Below are 26,349 nucleotides of genomic sequence, written 5' to 3'. Positions count from 1 at the left end.
TGCCAATCAATCCCGGTGTTTATACCGTATGTCGAGGCGGATAACCATAATCCTGCATTTACACCGTGGCTGAGTGGGGACTGTTTGTGAAAGCCCTTGCTCACCTCTGCATGTACCACTTTTATCGTTACGCTGCACTAACGTCACAATCTCCATTTCCAGCGCGGTACTCATCATCTTCACCATCTCCAGTATCCTTCTGTGATGGTATCATAAACGAAGGAAACATGAGACACGCTATTTGAGTTCATTCTTCGAATGCTCACTGAGCTGGAGTCCCATGTGATATATGTTGGCATCAAAATGATTGGAGCTTTCCAAATTCTGAGTATATTAAGACTTATAATTCGGAACCCGTGCATCGTTTTTATGTCGGCAAGTATATTGTTTTTTTTTTAAGAATAGGGATGTTCCACTGTATTCTAAATACGCCACATATTCTACCTTGAACCTGCCATGTTCTTAGTGAGCGGGTGAGGCAGTAACGAATGATTTATTACATGGCGAATAACTTGCGTTAATGAGGAAAGCCTTCTGCCAGGGGCTCTTTTCAAAGTTCTTGAGGAGGGCGTAATGTGCAAGTGTGACTGAATGTCTTATTGTTTTCACTAATACCATACGACATTCGTCTGCTCTATTTCGAAAACATTCTTTTATTTCCACCCTTTATGTTTTTGTTTTTTGATTTTAAATAGTAATCGAGCCAAATGATTTTGGTAAAAAAAATAAATTAAAAAAAAAAGTCTCATAAGCTAAATTGCAGTGAATGGTGGTTACGAGGACTGAAGTCATTTCCACATCACACTTTTCTGTTATAATATTGGTGGACTACATGTATAATAGGTGGCCCGCTGGTCCAGTGGTTAGCACGTCGACCTCACAGTGCTTAGGTCGTGGGTTCGATCCTGGCTCCGCCCTTCCTGTGTGGCGTTAGCATGTTCTCCCTGTGCCTGCATGGGTTTTCTCCGGGTACTACGGTTTCCTCCCACATTCCAAAAACATGCACGGAAGGCTGATTGCGCACTCGAAATTGTCCGTATGTGTCAATGTGAGCGCGGATGGTTGTTCGTCTCTGTGTGCCCTACGATTGGCTAGCGACTGGTTCAGGGTGTCCCCCGCCTACTGCCCGAAAAAAGCTGGGATAGGCTCCAGCACCCCCAGCCACCCCTGTGAGGATAAAGCGGATCAGAAAAATGGATGGATGGATGTATAATAATCCAGGAAATGTGATATATTTTAGATATTTATCTGTAAATCCATCCAGCCATTTTCTAATCCGCTTCTCCTCACAAGGGTCGCGGGGCGTGCTGGAGCCTGTCCAAGCTGTCTTCGGGCAGTAGGTGGGGTACACCTTGAACTGGTTGCCAACCAATCGCAGTTATCTATTAATACATCTGATAATTCCGAATGAATAAATTATCTACCTTCCACAATTGTCTAACAAAACAATAAAGCCTAATCATATGGAACATCTTTCAGTGTGATTTGCCGTCGTGCAGTTCTATCACACTGCAAACTACAGTGCTAAAATGCAACATATTGTTAAATGAATTGCTTTCTGCCAGAGGCTGACGAATTCTCGCACTGGATCCGATTCAGTCGTGCAGGTGTTGTGGCCGGTGGGTGTCCCATCGAATGAAAGGCATGAATGGGCATGTTGGTCAATGACTTGCGATGTTGTAACCCAGGGTTTACGACAGTCGATCTAACAGTTGAATTCCTATTTTATGTTATCAGACACATTTATGGGAGTATTGAAACTATTCAAAGACCCCACGGCTGTATGAATACTTGAGTTTTTGGCTCAGGGAGCACTTCTGTGAATGTAGAAATTACTTTCCTGTCCCCAAGGGTAAATATACAGATAATGATGAAACACTCCGTTGTCTCCTCAAACGGTATTCTCACAGCTGCCAGCTCAATATTGGGGGCAAAAGCGTTAAAAATTGCTTTTAAAAAAGTAATAAAAATAAGTCATAGAGAGACAAATGAGAATTTACACATGCTCAAAGACCAAACCTCAGAAGCTGATAAAAGCATTTCCAGCGTGTTGGAGCAAGAACCAACGGCATTAAAACTCAAGTGACAAGTTGCCTTACCTCTCGCGACGCACATCCATCGCCACTGCAATGATGTCGACCGATGTCCGTCAGTATCATCCACAAGAACAATGAGCGTCGTCGGACAAAAATCACCATTTTCAACATCCCTCCTGTATTTGGCAGACACGTGGCCCATTGCCAAAGCACTCGATGATATGATTCCAATCAGTTTTCCATACCCAAAATTCCCTTTCAATCAGTTGACTTGACTCCCACATTGACCTCGTTGAAGGGATTTGCCTTCTGTCCCAGTCTGAGACTGTGTGCTCTCCTGTGTAGGGGGGGGGGGGTCAAAGGTGATTGGAGCTCAGTTGATTCAACCTGTGCGCATTTCCCATACGCATCCAGAATTTATTGTCTTGGAAGCTGAACGTAACTCATATGAAAAAAACAAAACAATAATAATAAAAAGTGTACAATCAATTTTAAAGTAACGACCACATTTTCAAAACTTCCATTCCGTTGCTATAATTGCTCACGGTCAAGGTCGGGGGTCCATGCATATGAAACATCTCAGCTCGTTTGTAACCTCAGTTTGCCAAACAATAACACTTCACTTACTTCCCAGCATAATAATAAATATACTGCTGAATTAAATGTGATTGTTTCCAATTAAAGTGTGTTCATTGGAACAACAGAATCAAAAATAATGTACGCTCTCCGGACATTTGATTAGGGACTCCTGCACAATCCACTGAGCTGTATCAAATATTCCACCTTTACATAGCTAATAATGCTCAATTTTGAATGATAGTTCACTGTCATGGTACAGTGCATCATATTTAGAATTGTTTGACCCTCGTGTAATGTACTTTGTAATATAATAAGGCCAACTAGTAGAACCTAAATCATTCCAGTTGCTAATGTTAATTGCATGTCTTTCAGAGAGTGTCGTCCAAGCTCATCTTTTTTCTTTGCGAAGGCAGATTTGTTGATACAGCTTATGCATTGGATCCTATAAGACTGTGCAGGAGGGCTTATCGTAATGGCCTGCTGATACATCACGGGAAAGTTGTGTGGGCTTCAACATAAAATACTGAAATTCAATTCACTGTAGTAGCATTGAGTTCTAATAAACGTGGCAAACTACACATTTCTTCCACGGTATTACGCTCGATTCTTTGAAAATATCACACACAAAAAAAAAGTCACAGTGTTCACGACTGCAGGTCAATTCGGCCGGATTAGGCCTAAATGTTGAGCAAAATTTGCTGCTGCAGTGTTCCCTGAGATTCAATTCAAGGGTTTTCAGTAACATTTGCCCAACTGGGGAACTCGTTCAGATTGAACATGGCTACCCCCCACGTGTTAATGCCAATGTTGATGGTGATGACTCCAAGGATGTTCAGGATGAATCCAGACTTAGCCTGCAAATACAAACAATGCCATTTATGAATTGCATCTCAGATTGTGCAGATGCACCTAAAGTTGCGTCACAGCAGTATAATGCACACATTGTCTTGATTTTACTTTTTAGAGTGCATATCTGCGAGCTCAGTTTCCATTGGAATATTAAAGTGGGATGTTTTGTTTTCACAAATAAATAATATGATATGATCTGACAGAGGATTAATATAAACTGCTTAAATTCAAAATTGGATTCCAGATCTCTAGATCCAAAGCACACCAGCACCACACACACTGAGACTTGACATTGCAGAAGGCCTCACCATGTCTATGACTTTCAGGTTGCCGTAAGAGAAGGCGATGGCGTTGGGGGGCGTGGCCACAGGCAGCATGAAAGCCAAGGAAGCGGCGATGGTGCAGGGAAACATGACGTAGAGTGGGTGCATCTTGATGGCGGTGGCCTAAGGGGCATCATGGGAAAACAATTTGATGGGTGACCTTCAACTAGAAATAATGCAGTACAGGTATACACTTTTCTGGCAGAGTAAAGGATTGACAGTATCAAGCGTTGGTTCCCACCATTGCGCCGAGGATTGGTAGAAACAGAGTGGTGGTAGCAGTGTTGCTGGAACATTCCGTGAACATGGCCACCAGCAGACACAGCAGGATGGAGATAGCAAAAGGAGGGATGCTCTGCAGGGGTATGAGACTTTCCCCTAACCACTTGGACAGCCCAGACACCTTTACCAAGCGGGAAGAACACACAGTGTCCAAATGGCTGTCTGAAAGAGTTCCGTTGGGGAAATGCGGCGTGAGACTTACCTCACTGCCGTGGGCTAAGGCAAAGCCTCCGCCCAGGAGCAAAATGATGCTCCAAGGCATCTTTTCATGGACAGTATCCCAAGTAAGCAGAGGAGGCACGGCTTCAGAAGGGCCCTCTATTTGAGCAAAGACAAAAAAAAAAAAATCCGTTGAACAACGGCGTGGTCAAACGCAAACCATTGAAAAAGTTCTCACACGCAACATGAAAAGATCATAAAAACACACCTTCAAGAGAACATAAAATGTCAAAATTATCAACTCAATTCAACTCATAATTCATTAAAGACATAATGGCAGCTGTTCAAAATTCATGGCTTTGTGGACATTTTCCGCAATATGGACAGCGGCACCTCAAAGCTGCCTCATAAAAGTGCCATTACATTCATCCTGTGTCGATAAAACACAAACTCATTGCAAGGAACAGAGTACGCTCCATTTGAGTTGGCGATGAAAAGGAAATGATCACATGAGCAATTTTGTGTGACGGTGCACTATTGTCGTTTGTCCAAACTTGACCTTGAAGATATCAGGCTACAAATCAGGAAGGAGATCTGATAACAGTTATTCGAAAAGACAGAATCAGCTAAATTGCATTTAACAAGCCCTAAAAGTTACACGCAGTATCTTTATGTGTGAGTGTTCAAAGGAAAAGAGGACAGTCGTGCTTGTAAAACCTCGCTGGACAAGCCAGCTGGAAATTTCCCTCACTCGACGCGGAGCCAACTGCGAAGAGCCAACTATCACTCTCGATTAGTTTTTTTTTAAAAGATAAGCCCAACTAAAAACTACTGAGAGATTGTAAACGCACCCTCCGCTTGTACACAGTAGATAACGGGTGATCAGCTTGCCTACCGTTCTCAGACGACCTGCCACATCTGGGAAATTTGGAGGGAATGCAGAAGAACAGCGCCGACAGTAAAATGGCCACAGTGCCATCTGTGACGTATCTGAGGAGTAAACACATGGAGAACATTTTTCATGAATCAAATAATGTCGATTAAACAGATAAACACGTGCGGTTTGAATCGCCAGGTCGTCGTCTATAGCACTGCATCAGACTGCAATTTTGGATTAAAACAGCTCCCATGTTTCCTGTTCCTCAACTTCACATCCCTGCGAAAATGAAGTACAGCATTGTACTTCTACGGGTAGAGTGCGATGGCTTGTCCCTGTCGAGATATCCTTAAATACCCTTTTTGTACATACAATACAATACAATACATGCTGATTTATATAGCGCTTTCACAACAGCGGCAGCTGTAACAAAGCGCTTAACAAAACAGTTAATATAAAGTAAAATAATAAACACAACACATAACATAAAACACGGACAGTCATGCAGTTCTAACCACTTTTCCATCACACGCTTTGTTGTTTGAAGCAGTTTGGGATGAAAGAGGAGAGAATCAAAGTGTCCTTTAACCAGTGGATCAGAGACGTCATGCTCAAAATGTGCACACGTCGGCTACAAGCTAAGTTTCAAAGTCAACAAGAAGCTGTAGCGTCCATTGACGAAAAAAGAGATTGGTTCACTTCTCCTGTCCCATGGAAATCCATTTCAATTCCAAGCGGCGACTCACGGTTCCAAATACGCATCGGCGCTCTGCGCCAACGCTCCTCTCTCCACATCCTCAACTTCAGCAGCCATCCATCCAGCCGCACCAACGCCGACTGTCCAACAGCGCCGACATAGCCACTGAACAAAACGGGGTTGTGAAAAATGCTGCCCATTACAGGCGCAAAAAACACAAGCGCCCCAGGTCTGTCCAGCACCGACAGTCAATGGCGCCGACATTCCTCCCAATCAAAATCTGTGCTGGTACAGGCGTGCTGCCGAGAAGGCGCAACCACCAAGCACAGATACTTCTCCTTTGACGAATGTCGTGGCCAAAAAGCGCTGAAAACAGTCCATATCAGGTCCACACGATGAAACAACAAACATGTGACAAAACAAAAGACAAAAACTGCAAAAAAGAACAAAAAAGCAAGGCTCTTGAAGAGCACTTGCCGAAGGCTGCCTACTCGGGCGCCATCTTGGAAAAAATGTGTACACTGAGAGCAGCGGTGTCAAACTCATTTTTGTCGCGGGGCAATTTGGAGTTGCGTCATGACAAGTTGACATTTCGGTCCAGATTTGAGCAAGGATCATGGAAGTTGACACACATGATTTGCTTTCGCCGGCCACATAAAATGACGTGGCTGGTCGGATCCGGCACCCGAGCCTTGAGTTTGACACCTGTGATTTAGAGCACGCAAACATCGTCATATCCGATTCGTTCCTGCAAAAAATGCTAACCGTTAACCTCGGAGTCCAACAATATGGACTATAGGAGCATATCAAAGTCAAAGTCATAGTTAACTTTATTGTCAAATGTGCTACGTGTGCAACATACAGCACAGATGAAATTATATTCCTCCGGGGAGAGAGAGGAGCCGCTGCGGGTGCATATTAGGGTTACTCTCAGCTATTTCAATAGACGTTGTTCTACTCACTGTTTTTTTTGGTTGAAGAGAACAGTGGCCCAGCCTGGTATGAAGCCAGGCTCCCTGGTAAACCACAGAAGAACCAGCAGGATGAAGATAATCAGCACACTGGCCTCAGCGAAGCTCATCTTGCCCAACTTGTTGTACTCATCTTTGATTACCTGGTAGGCCTCCTTGTCACCTGCACTCTTTTTACCACATCCAAATGACTGTTTCAGACTGGAAAAGCACAATAAAAAACGGTGACTCTTTGTCATGGGGGTGAGCTGTTATAAGTGACCTTGACTTACTCCAAGCCCAGAAACATAAACTGCAGCCACAGCCAAGACAAAGCCAGCATGAGAATCATGTTGGGGAATGCGAATCCAAACCAGCTTGCAAAATTGATAACACCCCCATTATCTGGAAATTGTCTGTGGGTGAAGGTAGGAAGTCACATTTTAGAGTGAAAAACCAGCCATCGGTGAAGCTTCACACACACACACACAGAGCGGATTGCACGAGTTGGACAAATGTGCGTATTGTATAATGCAAGAACGTACTTATCAATCTGGCCTCTCAAGATGACATTGGGTGTGGTTCCCGTGAGGGTTGCTGTCCCTCCAATGCTGGCAGCATAACACACACAAAGGCTCATGCCTTTGGTCAGTTTCATGTACTTCTGCTCCCGCTTGTTTCTCTGTTGCTCCGCCTTCTCTGGACTCCAAGCGTGAGGCTCTGAAAGGAGACATTTGAGTTTTCTGTTGTATAGTTATCAATGCTTGCTATTCCCAAAACAATGCAAACGGTCAAAACCTACTTGAAACCTCAGTGTCTGTCACGTCCATATTCTCTCGATCTGTAAAGGCACCAATCGAGCCGATGAGAAGACGATGAGCAACCGATCAATCTCGTTCGCAAACTCTTAGGTCGACACACCCACCCATGTTCACGCTGCTGTGATTTTGTTTGACCTCCTTGCATTCGTTGGTGTCCGTCATCTCAAAGCTCTGGTTTTCCAGGCCATCCCTGCCAGCCTGGAGTTCATTTGCTCGTTCTTCGGCATTGGCCTCCGAGTCATTGAGCTGCTGGAGCACGGCGTTAGCAATGGGCAGCATCATGGCCGTGGATGCTGTGTTACTAATCCACATGGACAGGAAGGCAGTGGTGCCCATGAAGCCAATCATCAGGCTGGAAAGACGAGAAACAAATTCACCAGGCTGTTATTTTGAAAAACAACTTCTACAAAGGAAACATTTGCAGTCTTACAGTGAAGGTTTTACACCGACAAACAGCAGGACCTGGAGGGCAATTCTCTTGTGCAGGTTCCAATGTTCCACAGCGATGGCCACCAACAACCCACCGATGAACAGCATGTTGGAGTCTTTCAGGTACTGGATACACACCTGGGCCACGGTGATATGTGTTCCACATGTTAGGGAATCTTTGACTTTAACAACTATTCGGTCACACTATACTGTTGCAGATACCTCATCTGACTGCATGATATTCATCATGGGGAAAAGTATAACAGGGAGCAAGGCCGTCACAGCCAGAGGGATGCACTCTGTACACCAGTACAGTGCCATCAGGATGATCACAAAGCCACATTTTGCCTCCTGTAACATATATTGTACAATTAAAAGACAGAAACACCCTGAAAGGCTGAGTACATGTGCTTCACACTGCTTACAAGAGAACAGCCGAATACATTCAGATGGCTGTTTGAAAGTGCTCTGAGGATTTAAAAGCATTTATACTTGGAGCTGAATTCGCTTCTGTTGGCAACTTATTTCATCTGCGTTTAGCATAGCTATGGAAGCATGGAGTTGCCAACGTGGAGGAAAAAACAATTTTCACTGGCAAATACGTTCAAACGTACTCGCAAGTACGTTTGAACATACTCACAAATACAAACATATTTGCCAGTCAAACCTTCGTTTTACTCCACATTGGTAGCACCATGCTTCTGTAGATAATAGCTTAAATGCCACTTCACCATGTTTGCTTTGAAACTTGGGCTTCACTATCGAGTAATTGACCTGAGTTCAGGGGCCAGACATGACAAAAATCACAATAAAGACAATCACAGCTCTGTATTAAAAAAAAAAATACTGTACTCTTAAATACAATATAGAATATGATATATCTTCTGTAACTTTTGGTATATCACATAACACCCCAAAGGCTGGACATGAAATATCTCATCTCAAATAAATCTTAAATCGTGTTTGAATGAAGGTAGAATTGATCAGATGAACCGAATGATTGTTTTATTATGATTTATTCCGATCTAACCGATCTAACTATTCCGATAATTGTACACAATTATACAATGCAAGGTCACTGATGGGAGCTGCTTCCCGGACAAGATTAGCATCTATACTGTACAGATAAACACACACATACACACACACACACACATTGGAGCCCATAAATGCAAAGAAGATGCAATAAAACGTGATCATAAAAACGTGATAAATGTTGATTATTCTTACAAGGGCACAGTCAGGACCGATATAATTACATATGTCGGGTAAAGCAATAAATTCCCACAAATCCATCGGCATTCAGTTTGTCATTTTTAAATCTGGCCTGTTATAATTCCCTTGTTCTTTACCCCCGGGGGGAGATAAACGGACATGCTGCTTGAGGATTTGGTGTGTGGAAAGCATGTTGGCAGAGAAATAATAAGCCAGTGTCACGGTGTGACGGTTCAGGAATTTGGAACCATCTAGAACAAGTTTGCTGCGCTAAAATTTCATTTACCGTACACAACTTGTCTATGCGTTGTCTATGATAACCGACTGATTTACTACATTGAGTCTCATTGCACTACGAACCCCAGCTAATCGCATTTCTCTTGCCATCTGTTGGTGAAGTGTGATGAAGTCACTTGGTGTATTTTGAATTGCATGTAAAACGGCCGCAGTAATCACAAAAAAAGCATCATTCCATACACCGACGTATCACACGTTTCCATCATGTAGTTGGCAACCGCCATTGTGGGACAATGGTTTTATCTGACAATATCACCTCAAACGTCGGATGAAAGCATCACCATGTTCTCTATTGGTGAATGTGAAGCATGAAGAGAAAATCGATAGAAATAACAGGAATGAATCATCTCATGTGAGCTTAGAGGGGAAGGACGTGCAGCTACGGCTGTGCCACAGACAAAAAAAAAATGCATTTTGCTCCTATGCAATCTTGAGGCAGAATTGGTTACACACAACTTGACACCCACTGGATTATTTGCGATATCTAACGGTAGGAATTAAAATAAATACATATATATACAGTATACTGTGTATATATATATATGAAGAGCATTTTTGATGGAACCAACTGTTATAAACTAATGTTTGTTTTTGTCATGATACAGCTCTTAAATTGCATCTCATTCGCTTGCATGAGCACCGAATGAATTGCGTCGTGAGTGTACATTCAGCAGCAGTGGAGTACTTCCCCAGGTCCATAAATCAAGAGCGTCAATCCCAAATGTGAGCCTTTCTTACCGAGGTGGGGATGACGAGAGGTAGAGGCAGCAGTAGAAGAGGTGTCACAACTATTATAATATAATTCCTGCACCGCCACAGCCTTGTGAAAAATCCAGCCATAATCGAGAAGCTGTGCTGAACATTCAAAGTATTGAAAGAGTCGGTGGCTAAAACAACGGAAAAAAAAGAAAACACCACTATTCTATCAAGGAGACAATATCAAAATAAGATCACAGTTTAAATAGCAGTTCACTTCCTATGTCACTCTGAAATGCATTAAAAATTAACCTTTCCAAATTAACCATTAAAAGGGAGAAAGGGGCCCACGTGTACCTCCATGTGTTTTCAGATAAGATGAGCAATGTTGACAATAAACGCAGAGAAAACTAATCGTAATCTGACTCTCTGCCAAGTATGGATCAGTGAGAGGGGAGATAAAAAAAAAACATTCACATGCCTCATTTGGCTATTGCCTCCTGACAGGCAGCAGCTCAATGACAAAGTATCATATCAAAATTGCTATTAGACAATGTAAAATTTGAAAATAAATCGAAAAAGTGGTCATGTATGAAAACGACTCCAAGTCATTGAAGTCAGAGGGAACATAAAAGGACAAAGTCCCATTTGATAACAAAGTTAATTGCCTTGTAAATGACTCATGTGGGTGCGACTTTGACAGAACAATGCAATGTTTTCCATTCAATTCTGCACAAGCAAGAAATGTAGACAAACCAGACCAACCTCCTGCTTGACCAATTGTGTGCATATGCATGTGTGGAGGTGTGAAAGTTGCACACCTCGTAAGCGCACAGCAAAACAATTGGTACCGATAATAATTAAAAGAAAAATATACGGTACATTACATTCCAAAAGAGCTACACACACACACACATACGCACACACACAAATGTTCACACACGCACGCACACAAAATTTGGAAGTAAATTAAAACGAGATCATTTGAATCAACACTATTTACAAAAAGTTGGAGGTACAGGTATTGATCTTTCATTGGAATGTCAAAATGAATCTAAATTGCACTATAAATAATAATAATAATAATACATTTTATTTATAAGCGCCTTTCAAGACACTCTCACAGATTAACCTAATTTGATGTTCTCAATTTTTTTGAATGCACATATCTAACATTACTGTGCACATTTGTTTGGTGGTGTGCTGTGAGAATTTCCGATGTCAAATGTGTAAAAGTAATTTCAACTAACAGTCAAAGAACATAAACATAATACAATATGCTTGCTAAACTGTTATGTCTTTTACCCGGACGACATTATTCATGTTTGTTGAATTAGTTTTTTCATTGTTCTCCGAAAATGTAATAAAGAAAATGTAACAAAAAAAAATATGCTACAATATTTCTCAAAAGTTGGTAAACACCGATTCGAGTGCTCCAAGTGGACCTGATGTTGAATAAGTTGTAATTGCCCACATCATCCAGGTGATGTCGCAAATTCCACACTTGAAGCTCAAATCAGTTTTCAATCACGTTTCCTTTCGTCATCTCTGTTGAGTTGGGAAAAACCCCGGCTATTTGTTTTTTAAAATTATCTGGTAAAAACACAACGCGACAGCAAAAACGCTTTCCATGATGACTTGTCGGTGGCGCGTGCGTAGAGGGGGGGTTATAACAAGTAAGTGAAGTTCGTAGTTCATTTTTATTTGATAGACTTCGACATGTACGAGCCGGACACGACTGCGATCCTTCCCGGCGACGAGGAAGTGAAAGCCTACGGCTCAAACTTCTCGCTCGGACATGAGGAGGACACCGAGCCACCGCCGCCAACGTCTCGGCCCACGGGACCGCCGTTTGCGTGCCCGCTTGCGCTGTCCGTGGAGCCCGTCATGTTCCTGTCCGTGTTTGCGGTGGTTCTCCAAGCACCGCTAATCACGCAGTATCTGTGGGACCGAATTAGTGAGGACCTCGGCTACAATGCTTCCAAGAGTTCGGAGTGCGGCAACAGCTCCGCGGGGCCAAATGCTCTTCATAAGGTAAACGTGTACAGTCTGCGAACCGGGGATGTTGCATATCTTCCTTCTTTTAGTTTTGGGTTGAAAACAGCAAACGCCACTCGGCACATTTGAAAAAGTTTGTCAACAAAAAATGACGTCACGCAAGGCGGAAGTGCATTTTTTAACGGATGGCTTTTAGCTACAGACGTAGCAACGGGTTTCACACTCTGTAACTTAAGTAGAAGCAACAAACTTGTGTAAACATATAATGCTCAAAGAAATAGCATTTAGCTCCTGTACGTAATAATAAAAAAGTAAAGAGCTGTACTCTCTCAAGTGTGCAGTGTATCTTTAATTTGTCCAAAATTATTATTTATTTACAAATATATCTTTGTTCATTAATTTTTGCCATTGATGTGTCGTGACAGGAGAAACAATTGCATGCTTTTCCACCTGATGGCAAAAGGGAAACTAAACCTGTGTATCCAGCAGTTGCCAGTCATACAACAGAATAATACATTCGTAGTCATTTTAAGAATTAACTAATTACATTAAAATCAGATCTCACACGGAGTAAGTAATTTGAATATATTGAGACATGATCATCATTACTTTAATATACTGTACATACACATACTGTATAAAGCACTTTTTTGATGACATTTTTGTCTGGTGGTGTGCCATCTGTTTTTTCTGATATCAAATATTCACCTTGAATCCATCAAGGTTAGAAAACACTGCCTTTCACCAACAATGGAGTTATTATGGTTAGCACGTCTGTCTCATAGTTACGAGGTTCGGAGTTCAAATGAAGGTTTCATATTTTCCCGGTGCTTGCATGGGTTTTCTCCAGCAGGCACATTCCCCAAACATGTCCACATTGTCCTTTTTTTTTTAAACAAAGCCGTGAACTCAAGTTGAGATGCACTATTTTTCTTCATCTTTACTTGTTCACTGGTTTGTTTTGCCCACTGTCTAATTTTTATTCTCTAGGAGGTGGAAACCCTGACAGCACACTGGAACCTCTACATCAGCCTTGCGGGCTTTTCTGTCGGCTTGCTGGTGGTGCCCCTCCTGGGCTCGTGGAGCGACTCTGCAGGCCGCAGGCCAGTCCTCATCATCCCTAACCTAGGCCTGGCCATGCAGATTGTGGTCTACCTGGTGGTGATGTACCTCAAGCTGCCCGTGGCCTACTTCCTTGTGGGCCGGCTGCTCAGTGGACTTTCGGGGGATTTCAATGCTATACTGGCTGCCTGCTTTGCATATGTGGCCGACACGACTGACAGAAAAGCCCGCACTTTCAGAGTGGCCGTCTTAGAGGCTTGTATCGGCCTCTCAGGGATGTTTGCAAGCATTATTGGAGGTCACTGGAGGCGGATGCAAGGGTAAAGAATTCTTACCTTGAAATGATTTATTTCCCTTCAACAGTTAAACACCATTTTGTTTTCTGGCTATTTGTAGCTACATCAACCCCTTCTGGTTGGTCCTGGCGACAAGCCTGGCGTCGGCTCTGTATGCTTTTCTGTTCGTCCCCGAGTCTGTCGAGAAAGACCCCAACGCCAAGCTTATCACCATTCGCCACCACAAAGCCGTGTGGCACATTTTCTCCACCGGTGCTAGCGAGGGTGGCGGAAGGTTCCCGAGATGCAAGCTGTGGCTCTACATGCTTTGCTTCTTCCTGGTGGTGAGCGTCCACATCGGCAGCCGTGAGCTGTACGTTCTGTACGAGCTGAGCCCGCCGCTGTGCTGGGGACCGACGTTCATCGGCTACGGCTCGGCAGCTTTGCACTTGTGCTACCTGTCCAGCCTGCTGGGATTGAAAGTCATGCTGCGCTGGTTGGAGGACTCATGGGTGGCCGTCATTAGTCTGGTCTCAAACATCACTGGGCTGCTGGTTTTCTCTGTGGCGGACAGCACTCTGCTCATGTTCACAGGTGATATATCGTTAACATATGAAAGCACATCACCGGGTGCCCGAGAGAAACTCTTTGCGAACATGAGAGTCAGTTCTATGTCATAGGTGAACAATTTATACAGTTCTGCTTCCATTTTGTCAAGGCTAAGGCAAGCATGGTATATTAAACCTCTTTGTACATGTACAATGAAGGTGTTGTGAAGCATTCTTATTGTCGGTCCTTGTAGTCAAAAGAATCCCCCTCAAAGCTACTGTACGTGTGGGCAAACAAGCAGACCCGTGAACATGTGGCCTTGTGCGTCCAGAGGCTGCAAAAGAGTGCATGTATCCCTCTGTGACTTTGCCAACCTTGAACAACACTAAAATGAAAGCATTCAGACAAAACTGTGCAATCAATCAAACATTCACATAAGAATGTAGAAAAGAATACAAGTCCTATTACATGCAGCATAATGAGTTCATCTAGTTTACAATTTGTGATCAAATGTTTATTTCCAACTGTGAGATGTCGACTTTGTGTGTCACCAGGTTATGGTTTGTTGTTCTTCTTTGTGGCTGTTACACCTGTGCTCAGGTCCAAGCTGTCCATGCTGGTGAGCCAGTCCGAACAAGGTCAGCCACTCGTCACATTTCTGAACAGCTTTGCATGCTCAAAGTATTTTAAGTGTCGGGAATCTTAAAAGCTGTCCATTGGCGTCATAGTAACATTTTACAATTTGCTTCATTTTGAGAACTTGACTAAATCATTGTATTTCATGAAATGTGTCTCTTCAGTTTTAGCTACGGGTCCGAGATTAGCAATAGCTAGAAACACTTTGGAACTACGGTATAAGAAGGCCAAATTGCTAAACTACCATGCCCAACTTGTGTCAAGTTTAGAATGTTGTTCTGCTCCCATTTGCTTTCTTGGATGTTGCAAAGACTCTGTTTGCTTTTGTTTATTGGCATTATGATCAGGTTTCCCTGTAATGGAACTGAATGTTCTCGTGCCGCTTCCTTGACGGCGTTTTGGAAAGTAGCGCTTCATGCTAATCTCAATGTTCTCTTCCAGGTGCCCTCTTTTCCTCTGTGGCCTGTGTGGAGAGTTTGTGTTACCTCGTGGGCAGTGGCGTTTTCAACTCCATCTATCCCGCCACATTGCACTTAATGAAGGGCTGCACCTTCCTCTTTGCTGCTATCGTCCTCCTCATCCCAGCCGGAATAATTGGGTGAGTCTCCTCTTTGCCTCAATCACGAGACAAAACATTTGGATATTGAAAATGGATGCCAATGTGTCTCCAGGAGCTTGCGTTGTTTAGAGATGAACGAACGCGGCGACTCCACAACGTCGTGACCCGCAGTCGGACCATGAATTAAAGATGGGAAGTTAACCCCGTGGGTGATTTTGGGGTGAGCATCTGAAATAGAGACACGGGATCACTGTGTGGCAAAGGGAGGAACACAAAGCATTCGTCCTACCAACACATTTTACTTGAAAGAGCCAGGGACAGCAGATAAGTGATTAAGTTCACTAAAATTTATCCTGCCAATGCAAAAAGCCAATGAAGGGAAAACTTGATATGCTTTTTATGCTTTTATTTTGGGGCATTATGAATCATCAAAGTGCCCGCAAGTGTTTCTTAATTCAATGTAAATTTCATATTTTGAAATGGATGTCCAATGCAAACAAATATTTAAAATTGATTTCAATCCGTCCATTCATGAATAAAAAAAATAAAAAAAAACATTGTCCAAAACGAACTAGTGCAATAGCTAAAACAAATGTTGATTTAAATTCCGTCCAATTTTTTTAATCTATATAATTGTCCAAAGCAAACAAAAACCTACACTGCCCTCTGTCATAATTGTAACCCTTAATTAAGATGTGTTTTTTCTTAAAACTTTACGTTTTTTCTCATGAAAATTATAGAACCCGAAAAAAAAAGGCAATTTTTGGCACGTGAGGTTTTTGGTTCAATGCCAGCAATGTGTCAGATTTGTCGGTTGTTTTGAATGTGATCATGTATATTGTGGTATGTCCCAAATGCCTCAAAAAGGCTTTGTTATGTTGATAAATCTGGATCATGATCAGTCCTTAGTTCAACTTCACACACCTGAGTATCATATGATGTCCTGCTGTCTTTGACATCATGACATCACATGATGAGAAGTTTAGTTTTGATACAGCAGCATCTTCAACCAATGTCCAATTTCATTTTATTGCAATGTACTTGACTACATCCTTGTCATTTCCTGCCACATACACATGTAGGCTAAATTGTGGTTTTTCTTCCATTCAAGAAAGAATAATCCGTAATGGTCAGTTAAATAATTTAACTGACAAATTGTATACAGTACCAAATTTGCTAAAACTGACAACCTGGAAATCAGGCTTTGCTTTGGGCCGGTGTTTCAGCAACATTATTTCGAAAATAAGGTAATGCATTTTTGTCTTTTTTTTCAGTGCTCATTTATTACTTTTGTCAGATTCAATGATTGAAACACAGTGAGCTCTGTGTTTTGTTTTTCTTTCTTCAACAGAAGGAAACCAACAATTTAGCCTGAGTGTGTATGTGACAAACTATTGACAGCAGAAAAAAAGGGAACGGTCTAAAGCAGTTGGGGATTACTGAGTGAAGAACTTGAAGCAGAGCAGCTTGTCTTACAACTGGATAGTCCCCGAGCTCATGGATGGAGGCGGGGGGGGGGGGGGGGTCACATCTGAGATTCACTGTAAACTGACAAATCAGCTTTAAAATGCACAAAGGGAAGATCAAAGGTTAAGCAGCATATCGGCTTGTTTGGATTGGGTCCTGTTCATCACCTCGATGGACAGAATTTCTAGGCGCAGTTGAGGTGGTTTGGTGGTCTCCGTTTAACGGTACGGTTGGCTTCTTCAAGCCGTGATCTTCAACTCTCACCGGAGCGGGCCGCAGCCGAGTGTGAAGCGGTTGGGATGGAAATCAGGACCTCCAAATCTGAGGTCATGGTCCTCAGTCGAAAAAGGGTGGAGTGTACTCTCCAGGTCAGGGATGAGATCCTACCCCTCAAGTTTACAATTTGAATTTTTCTGTTAGAAATGTCTATCTTATTGTAAAGAATCCAAAATACTGTCGTAATTTTTGATTTGCAACACTGTCCTGGCTGTGCATTCAAAAGCATGCATTGTCCAAATTGTGTTTTTCTTAAGACTGAGTTTTGCAGAATCACAATAAAAGCATGCGGTCTGCATTGACAGTACATTATAAATGTATTCATGAGATGCCTGTGCTTTCTGTTTGTGTTCTGTCTGTTGACGCATGTACAGAATCGTTGGCGTTCCATGAAATACACAAAATAAGGAACAGCACTGAGTTTTGCCTACTTCACAGATACAGTTAATGGAGTGCACATTGGAACCACAAATATAAACGGGTACCGGTAGTTTAATGGTTGACACGATATTCTATTTCATGTTCCAATATCAGAAGCAAATTGTGTGATACAGTGTAAATAATTCTATTTGAATGGAATCGCAACAAAAATGACATTCTGATGCTATGGGTATTCTGACTAAATATACCGACCAACATGAGCGTTCACCCTTTTCCTGTTCCTGAGACAAAAAAGGCATACACTGTACCTGATGACACATGATTAAAAACATGGGAGTCACGTTTTTTTATGCGCACTTCATTAAGACGTTATGTTATTATTTGCAATATATTCTTCCTATAAGCTTTTTCCCATTGTCAAAGAGCTTCACATGCGCATGGGCTGAGCAGGAGAAGGCTTCTGGCCACTCGCTTTTGGCATCAATTAAGAGTTATTCTGGCCCAGATGTGTTCATTTCTTCTTCTGCTCTTTGGAGCTATCCAGAAGGTCCTGGTTTCCCTTTAGAAAGCGCAGGATCTTCTCTATCGAGGCCTCCTGATATTCGTGCGACCACCTGTGTCCAAAAAAAGACAATATGCGTTAAGTTAATCATCAAAGATGCGTGATGTCTTTGTAAACTACGAATGGAATGGCTACTCACTTGATGCCATTGAAGTTGAGAATAGATCTCATGTCCTCCGGGAGGGATGTGGGATCGGGCCATGCGAAGTTATCCGTGACTGGAACAATGTTCTTCTTACCAGCCAAGGCGGTGACTATTTCCTGTAACATCAGAATACGTAATGATAAAAACAAAAGATTTTTGTGCTGACGTCACGTCGCTAAAGATATTTTAGTTGGTATTATCAGTTCAGTCCTCAACATGAGTGTTTTTAGATGGATCCCGCCGACCAAAACGGGGCCAAGAACTATTCGAACCCAACACTGAGCTGACCTTATGCACCCAGTCTTTCATAGCCGTGTCCCCCATGCACTTGTCCAGAGCATTGGCAGACAGCACCAGGATGAAGTTTCGAGCCCGCTGGACACTCTGAATCAATTTGTCCTCGAATTTTCCAGCTTCCAGCTTTTCCACATCTATGAAGACGCTGAATCCTCGAACCTGCAGGTGCACCTTTAGAAGGCTTTTGGCGACAACAAAGGATTGACAATGTACTAGTTAGCACAAAGCAGATTGGACAAGAGACAGTTTCCTTTTCCATCAAACCATTTTCTATGGTGGCTTTTTCTCATCCGTGTCGATGGTGAGCTGAAGCCTATCCCGGCTGGCTTTGAGTGAGAGGCACGGTACACCCTGGACTAGTTGCAACCAAACAACCATTCGTACTCATTCTTCACACCTTCTCACAACTTAAGTCTTCAATGGGGCATTTTTCCAAATGTATTTTATTTATGTCGCGCTTTCACAACAGCTGTTGGGTGGGATTCCTATCATGTAAATGTCCACTAACGGAGGAAATTATTGTGTTCATGAACATAATGACTTGATAATTTTGGTGATCGTGGTGATAGATTAATTGCGTCTTGAAAGAAATCATCACAGTGGTCTGCACTACTTGGCTGTGACCAGCAGAGGTATTGTTGATCAGTCTTAGCTTGACTTGTGGCTAGAAGCTAGAAACGTCAGCCATGGAAAGTTGAGTAACATGCATGCAATGGCAACTGCTCAATTATTCTGCTCAATGTAAATCTAAAACATGAGCAATTAAAAAAAAAAGTCAATCTACTACTGGTTCCTTTAGATACCGTCTATTGTAGGGAATTGAAATATCTCCTGGGAGGCAAATTTGGGTGCACTACTGGCTGTAACCAGTAGAGGCGCTGTTGATGCTGTAGTATTTTTTTTGGCCTAAAGAAGAACAACATGACGAGCACGTTGGAAAAACGTCGATATTTTGTCTATGGTCAATCGAGGACAATAAAGCATTGTAACCCCACCTTGCAAGTTGTGAACCAGTGGTCCGGCGGTAGCTGATGAACACATCAGGTCCCGCAGGTTGAGCGTCTGTGTTGCAGGTTCTGATCGGCTTACGACTGGCCGCCAGGATCTTGGCCCGGTGGACTCCGTTGAGTATGCGGCAGTCCTGCAGGAGCTGTTGATCCGTCAGGCTTTGGATGTTGTTGCGGTCCACCCCAGACTGGACGAAGGCATACGTGTACTGGCGAAAACGAGGGTCCACCTCCGTCAACCAGTCAGCCATATTGTGTGGGTCGCATGTGGCGTAGTTAGCGTAGGTCTTAAGCACGCGCAGGTCTCTTAGAAACCTGGAAGAAACAAAATACAGTGGTACCTTCAGATTTCACCCTAAAGGGGTGGCATGTGGCAACCATGTTGGTGACCCCTGATTTAGAGTATCCAACTAGTTCTTTCACACTCCTTTTGAATCGTTTGGCATCTATCAACGTATTTGGTTTGACTTTAACGTTGCGGTGTAAAGCGAGCTGGCTTTTGTATGAGCTCAGTTGAATAACTTGCCTCTTGCGGCAGAGGCCAGCAGTCATGCCCAGGTCTGTGCTCAGCTCTTGCTCTGTGATGTTCAGAAGGAGGTCTCCATCCACCTGGAGCTCCTGGCTCATCAGGCAGACACAAAGTTATCAAACACATGCGAGTTATATTGCTACTCAATGAGGGTTGACTTTTTGAGGAGCAGGAAGTCAAAACTGACCTGGAAGCAGTCGCAGAATGCGCTGAAGCCGACCTGCTGCAGCCAGGTCTGCACCTCGCAGGTCTTCCAGTTGGGCACGTTGGACAAGATGCGCTTGGGCACTTCCTCTTCCATCATTCTCAGCGCACGCTTAGCCAGGGAGCAGGCCGTGCCATTGCTGGAGTACATGACGATTCTTTTAAGGCTCTGCACCGCTCCAATCTCTTGGAAAATCTGGAAGCATGCAGGCTGCTGTTTTATATTGGACACAATCTGGCAAAATTCCTTTTTAATGGCCTGTATATACATATGACTCGGTCGCTATGTATCCTGCCTACCCATGAAGTGTAAATTGAGGGCCGCCACTTGATTTATAACAAGCGATCCTTTATAGAGTCATCAATTGACCCAGAGGAAAGCCATGCAAGGGAGAATATGCAAACTCCACATTGGTAGGCCAAGGCCAAATTTCAACTACTGACCTCAGAACCGTGAGGCAGAGCTACGAGCCACCCATCCGTCGTGCCGCCACAGAAAAGCAGACAGCGAGCGTACCTTGGTGTTGCGTTGACGGGACTTGATGCTGGTCTCAACGCAGAGGTAGAAAGCAGCGATGCACTTTCCCTCCTGTCTCGTTCCATCCAGCAGCGACAGAAGGTGCTGGAGGTCGGACGCCGTCTTCCCCTGCATGCAGTCGGCGCTGTCCGACAAACTGCGAGCAAAATCGTCCGGATCCAGGGATGCGATGAAGGGCTCCACCAGCTCCAACGTGCCGGATTTCACCACCTCCTTCTCGATTTCTCTGTTGGCCGCCAGGACGGTGACGGCCAGGCACGCGTGAAAGCGGATGAGTTCATCCTCTTTGGAGAAGGCCAGGGGGAAGAGCCATTCGGCGGCCTGCTTCTCAATCATCCATCTCTGGCAGCGGTGGCCTCCGTACATAGCGCAATTGGCCAAGGCCACGGCGCAGTGACGCAGCACGGTGGGGTCCGTGCCTCGGCACCAGTACAACACAGCATCCAGGGCGCCGTTGGTGATGAGGTGCACAGACGTCTCTTCGGTGTGTTTGAACATGTGCTCCAAGATTCCCGACACGCTGCGAGCCAGCTGGGCGTCTTCTTGATGCCGAGTCAGGTTGAGGATGACCCCCAGCCCCAGGCGGGCTACATAATCTCTGTTAGGGCGGGGTCAGAAATGTTAGGATTTTGTACTTTATCTGAATTTTAGCTCAACAGAAAGACTGATCACACAATAAAAAAACAGAACCTTGTCTATGTAAAAAGGAACCGCTTAGACAGCCAGTTGGTGGACAAGCTTCACTTGGTGTGATTTAATTCCCGTCACTATGGTCTGCTGATTTCCTTTTACCGACTGTCCTTCACACAAATTTAAAAACTGAAGGTTATTAACTTGCAGGCCGTCGACCCCAAATTGTATCATACATTTTTCAAGATTAAAAAAATGCCTCTTTTTAAAAAGCACATTTGTGCAGTCAGCAAAACTAGACTGATTCGATTTTTGTCAAATGTAATTTGGATTTGATTTGCCTATTTTCTGTAAAAGGTTGTGATTCTGTGTTTTACGTATGACTGTACTGTGACTGCTGAAATGTGAAGCAGGAGTGAGTGACTGCTCTCTGTGGAAAGCACTTACTTCCCTGGAAGCATTTCACTGCATGGCTGGGACTTCCTGTATTTTAACTGACCCATTTATTACAATTTTTAAAATTATATGTGTGTTTTTTTAAATCATTTGGCCAATGCCAAACCATTTTTTATGTACCGGTATATTGCATCTGTCTGATGTATGATGTTATGTCTTAAAGTGACAGAAATGAGCATTTACCCAAATCTGGTAGAGTTACGGTAACACTTTCCATGTTCACTAATAAGCACCGTTCAATTACAAATTGCATTTTAAAAAGCACACTAAAGAAGAGTGGAAAAAGAAAAGCACCAACCACTTTCTAATTAACATCTGGACGAAAAATGGCCACGGGGCCAGATTCGGCCCACCCATAGTTGCTGACCGGCCCTGACAAAGACCATAAAGTAAAATGTAAAGTTTGCTGTGCTTTCATTTAGAAGATTATGCTTTTATTTTTGTGCACATGTGTGGAGACTAGTGGAGAATTTTTTTTTTCAAAAAAAAGAGACTACCGCTAGTAAAAACGACAACATTGGTCCTAATGTTAGCAACATTTTTATTTCCTGGAAGGAAGAGGGCCAAGAAGGTTTGCCCTGATAATAGCATACATAAATCTACAATTCCATATCCTGTATTTATTGGGTGTATTATAAGTCATTACTGCACATAATACATCACTGTCAATTGTCACGTTCCGTACGAAGCAGGAAAAGGGAACTGCTTCGTACGTAATGGAGAAAACGAAAACAAGCGGATCCCCGAAATAGCAGGCTCCGACAAGGACTTTGTAAAAACAATAATATTTATTACAAACAAAAATCCCGCCTAATAAACAACAGAAAACGCTGGTCAAAGGACGATAGCCAGGAAAGGAAAAACGCGACAACAGAAAACGCTGGTAAAAAACGAGAACCAGGAAAATAAGAAAACACGACAACAGAAAACGCTTGCAAAAAACCGGCAAGGAACGTATGTTCATACAAATACTAGATCAAGCACGATACTATAAGAATTCCCTTGGGACGACGAAAATGTAACTAACCGCGAATGGTATCGAATAATTTGTGAAACATGGGCAACAGCAGTGGCACGGCATGTAATACTCCGGCAGTGATTTGACTGTCGGAGCGCCTAGATATAGCAGGTGCAATCTCTGGCAAATAGGCAGCAGGTGTGCAGGCGACAGAAGTGAACGCGTGCCACCTGCTGCCGAATACGGATCATGACATCAATATTTTACTTTGCAATTACATATTTGACATACTAAGTTCTTACACGACTATGCTTCTTCGAAATACATGAAAAATAATACAGAAAAAAAATTCTGGTGAACATGTCTTCAGGCGTTTCTCTTTCTCATGGGGGGAAAACTAACTGCGAACCCTTGATCTAATAAGAGTCAATGCACAAACTCTAGATAACATTCTACCTCTGCAAATATAATAGTGCTCAGTTTTGCACTGTAAAAGGTGTTTACTGTATATCACAATATATCATATTATTGTGGTTTCTTGGTAACAAGTCTTGCTGCAAGCCACAGTCTGACCCAGAGATGCAGTACAGAAAATGGATGGCCGTGTAAAACGGATTGACTGAGCGACTGTTTCTTATTTCCGGGAGGCACAGGGACAGGAAGTGCTTCAGGAGTTACACGTCTGTGTGTTTTCTTCTTTTTTCTGACTTGGAGCTACTTTCATAATCACATCAGCGAAAGCAGATCATCTTTATCATGGAGGAATGAACAATCTCAGCGAGGAGAAGTTTTAACTTGTTGTAGATTCTGATTGAATCACAACGTGAGTCACCCCTGATAGTAATAGAAGAGAAGAGTGCCTCTCATGTATTTGTGGCTATGATGTACCAGGGCGGGGCTCAAATGAAACCAGCTGCAGATAAGAATATATAAATGTCTGTAAATGTTGAATTTTGCCTGATAACATTGCCCAGGTTTGGATCCTTATATGTGAATTTCTGAATGAATAATTCATTGGAATAATTGAATATTATTGGAAAAATTGTTTTCTGACATGCCATTAATATTTACCAGGACAGATTTTTATTACAATTTCGATTCTCAAATCGACACGTGATGCAGTATAGGGTAAGCACATTTCTCAACAAGCGGTATGGGGTAAGCACATTTCTCAATAGGCGTTTGTTGTTCTTCCTGCACTCGAACTAAAGAGCCAATGAATGATATGATTATCATTATTATACGCAGTTTCATAAGCATTATGTTGATTTAAAGCATTATTGTTTGCAGTTGGGCAGAAGCTGACAGGTGTTAATATGTGTTTTGCTCCATGTGATTTCTCAGTTCAGTCGTGCACTTCTAGTCAGACACAGACAGCTTCTTCCCCCCAAGCACCGCACTGAACTCACAATACCATTATTCCAGAGTGCTGCTTCTTTTTTACATTTAAAAACGTTCCTGATTGCATATAAAATGAGTGGCGTGCTTTGAATAACATTCTTTTTCTATTCCTGACAGACAAAGTGGAGTTGCAGCCCAATTTTGCACCATCTAATAACTACAAACTTTCTTTTCTATATACTTTTGCATGATCATATTAGTAAGCTTGTTCCCGCTCCTCCGTTGGATGAGAGTGTAAATAATATATTATCCGCAGAGTGGTCCAATCTTACCTGTTGTCTGAGACCAGTATCTGCTCCAGTAGTTTAGCAGACTCATATGTGATCTCCACTGCAGGTGTCTGCTGAAGCTGCAGCAGGAGCTCTAGGCCTCCGTCCAGCCGGATCCTGTTGCAGATCGTTTCGGCCACCTGACGCCCGACGGTCGGTAGAACCCAGGCCTCCTCCACCAGCTGGTAGATCTCCGCGATGGCCCTGCGCGTCTCGTCCGAATCGGACATTTCCTTGGCGCGTTTGAGCCGCTGGATGGCGGAGCGCAGCGCGGGGAGGGAGCCGTCCAGAGCCGCTTGCACGTCGGCGTGGATCCCCGGAGACACCGGTCTCTGCTGTTCGGCCCCGGAGCCGCTCCTCCCTCGCTGGAGCCGGTTGACGCATTCGGGCACCGTGAGCCGGTCTGAGCTGAACATGACGGACAAATGTCTGTAGAGCCTCCACAGGAAGAAGGTGAGAGAAAAGAGCATCTACCGGCAGAAGCGAGGGTGACTGGCTTTGTTTACAAGAGCATCAGATTGGGTGACGTGTTCGGTCCAGTTCGTTAATAGCAAACAAACAAGGCCTCTGATATTAATCCCAAGTGACAATTTCTCTCCAAATTGTTCAATGGGCAACTTTGCATCGATTCGTCCTAAATCCTCCAAGATGTAAAATAATCATAACATGATAAGAAGCTCGTATGCAAATGAAGTATCAAACACACAGCGGATCCTTTTGTCCTTTTTCCTCCTGTTGTCAAGTGTGTTGTTCTCACACTTTCTCACCATCGACGCGCGCTTTGTTTCTTCCGTCAAAGGAGACTCGAATCCAAAGAAAACAAATAAACACCGCTCCAACAGTTACAGAAAATGACCTGTCACGGCATTGGCAGCTCTCAGCAGCACTCCGCAGCATCCGCGAGCTGCTTGCCTGCCTGCTGCGTCCTCCGGAGAATTGCTCAGGTCGCACTTTGCACCGCCCGCCGCTCGTGGAAACAACCGGGACGTAGCTTCTGTTAAAAGAAGCAGCCCCCCCTCTCCTCTCTCCTGCAACTAAGCAGAGCTTGGAAAAAAAAAAGCAGGCTGGCCCTCTACTGGACGCACCAGCAAATGTAATATTCACGTAATCATCAATGTCTGTCTATCTATCTATCTATCTATCTATCTATCTATCTATCTATCTATCTATCTATCTATCTATCTATCTATCTGTCTATCTGTCTGTCTATCTGTCTGTCTGAATAACTATCTATCCAGCCGCCTTATGAGTGAGAAAACCTGTGCTCAAGGACCACATTTAATTTTTTCCAATGGAGAAATGATAAATAATGTATATACAAACAATTATTATCACATATTCGGTTGCAGTAATTGATTGTATTATTTCAACTTTACAATAAACGTACAAAATAATGAATTATTACATTTATCTTGAAAAAAAAATCTTGTATTATAAAAAAGACATTATTTCATATATAGACAGAGTTAACGCCGTCAGAACTAAATGCACGTGTGATCCAAATTCAAAGGAGATCAACATTGATTGATATTAATGCCATGGCTTATAATTGATTGAAGACCAGTCCAGAGTGTACGCTGCCTCTTGACCCAGAGTCACCCAGGATGGGGTCACCCACAACACAAATGAGGACAAGCGCCGTAAGAAACGCATAAATAATACGCGTAGCATGGTTCTGATGCCAGGCAAACTGTACACTTACTGCATTGTCACTAACACTGTATAAGCCATCAATTTTCAATAATTGATCTGTCAAAACAAGATGACCGTGTTGGTGACAAATTGGTTTGTGGGATGCAAGTAGTTTCCGAACCTATTTTTACCCATACTACAAACCGATCGAATTTCGGCCTCATTCAAGCAGTAAATAACATGCTGATAATAAAGTGGATGGTTAAGAGACTCCAAACATGTACAGTAGAACAAAAGTAAGATTTCAA

At 43.1% G+C, this 26,349-nt stretch overlaps 3 protein-coding genes across 3 annotated transcripts; 1 reads left to right on the top strand and 2 right to left on the bottom strand.

The window, feature by feature from the left end:
* Nucleotides 1-2,484: 2,484 nt before the first annotated feature.
* LOC147197079 (solute carrier family 13 member 2-like) lies at nt 2,485-10,354 on the bottom strand. The gene is made up of 13 exons (XM_086126246.1): nt 10,253-10,354; nt 8,225-8,353; nt 8,004-8,140; nt 7,678-7,925; nt 7,555-7,593; nt 7,298-7,472; nt 7,046-7,168; nt 6,765-6,974; nt 5,124-5,218; nt 4,272-4,387; nt 4,029-4,190; nt 3,773-3,910; nt 2,485-3,469 (listed from the first exon to the last, which is right to left on the bottom strand). The coding sequence occupies exons 1-13, from the start codon at nt 10,352-10,354 to the stop codon at nt 3,341-3,343; spliced, it is 1,803 nt and encodes a 600-aa protein (XP_085982372.1). The 3' UTR covers nt 2,485-3,340.
* Nucleotides 10,355-11,747: 1,393 nt separating this feature from the next.
* slc46a1 (solute carrier family 46 member 1) lies at nt 11,748-17,753 on the top strand. The gene is made up of 6 exons (XM_086126356.1): nt 11,748-12,244; nt 13,199-13,590; nt 13,667-14,139; nt 14,649-14,732; nt 15,172-15,328; nt 15,402-17,753. The coding sequence occupies exons 1-6, from the start codon at nt 11,930-11,932 to the stop codon at nt 15,451-15,453; spliced, it is 1,473 nt and encodes a 490-aa protein (XP_085982482.1). The 5' UTR covers nt 11,748-11,929; the 3' UTR covers nt 15,454-17,753.
* On the bottom strand, nt 17,507-25,547 carry sarm1 (sterile alpha and TIR motif containing 1). Its single transcript, XM_086126354.1, has 8 exons — nt 24,413-25,547; nt 20,675-21,293; nt 20,141-20,353; nt 19,951-20,042; nt 19,413-19,739; nt 18,409-18,598; nt 18,115-18,236; nt 17,507-18,027 (listed from the first exon to the last, which is right to left on the bottom strand). The coding sequence occupies exons 1-8, from the start codon at nt 24,877-24,879 to the stop codon at nt 17,925-17,927; spliced, it is 2,133 nt and encodes a 710-aa protein (XP_085982480.1). The 5' UTR covers nt 24,880-25,547; the 3' UTR covers nt 17,507-17,924.
* Nucleotides 25,548-26,349: the final 802 nt, after the last annotated feature.

Source organism: Hippocampus guttulatus, chromosome 12 (genome assembly GCF_054856545.1).
Source record: "Hippocampus guttulatus isolate MCC_2025c chromosome 12, RoL_Hgut_1.0, whole genome shotgun sequence".
In the NCBI taxonomy this organism is placed as follows: Eukaryota; Metazoa; Chordata; class Actinopteri; order Syngnathiformes; family Syngnathidae; genus Hippocampus; species Hippocampus guttulatus.
Note: the sequence above shows the minus strand (reverse complement) of the source record. Positions and strands in the feature narration are given on the sequence as shown.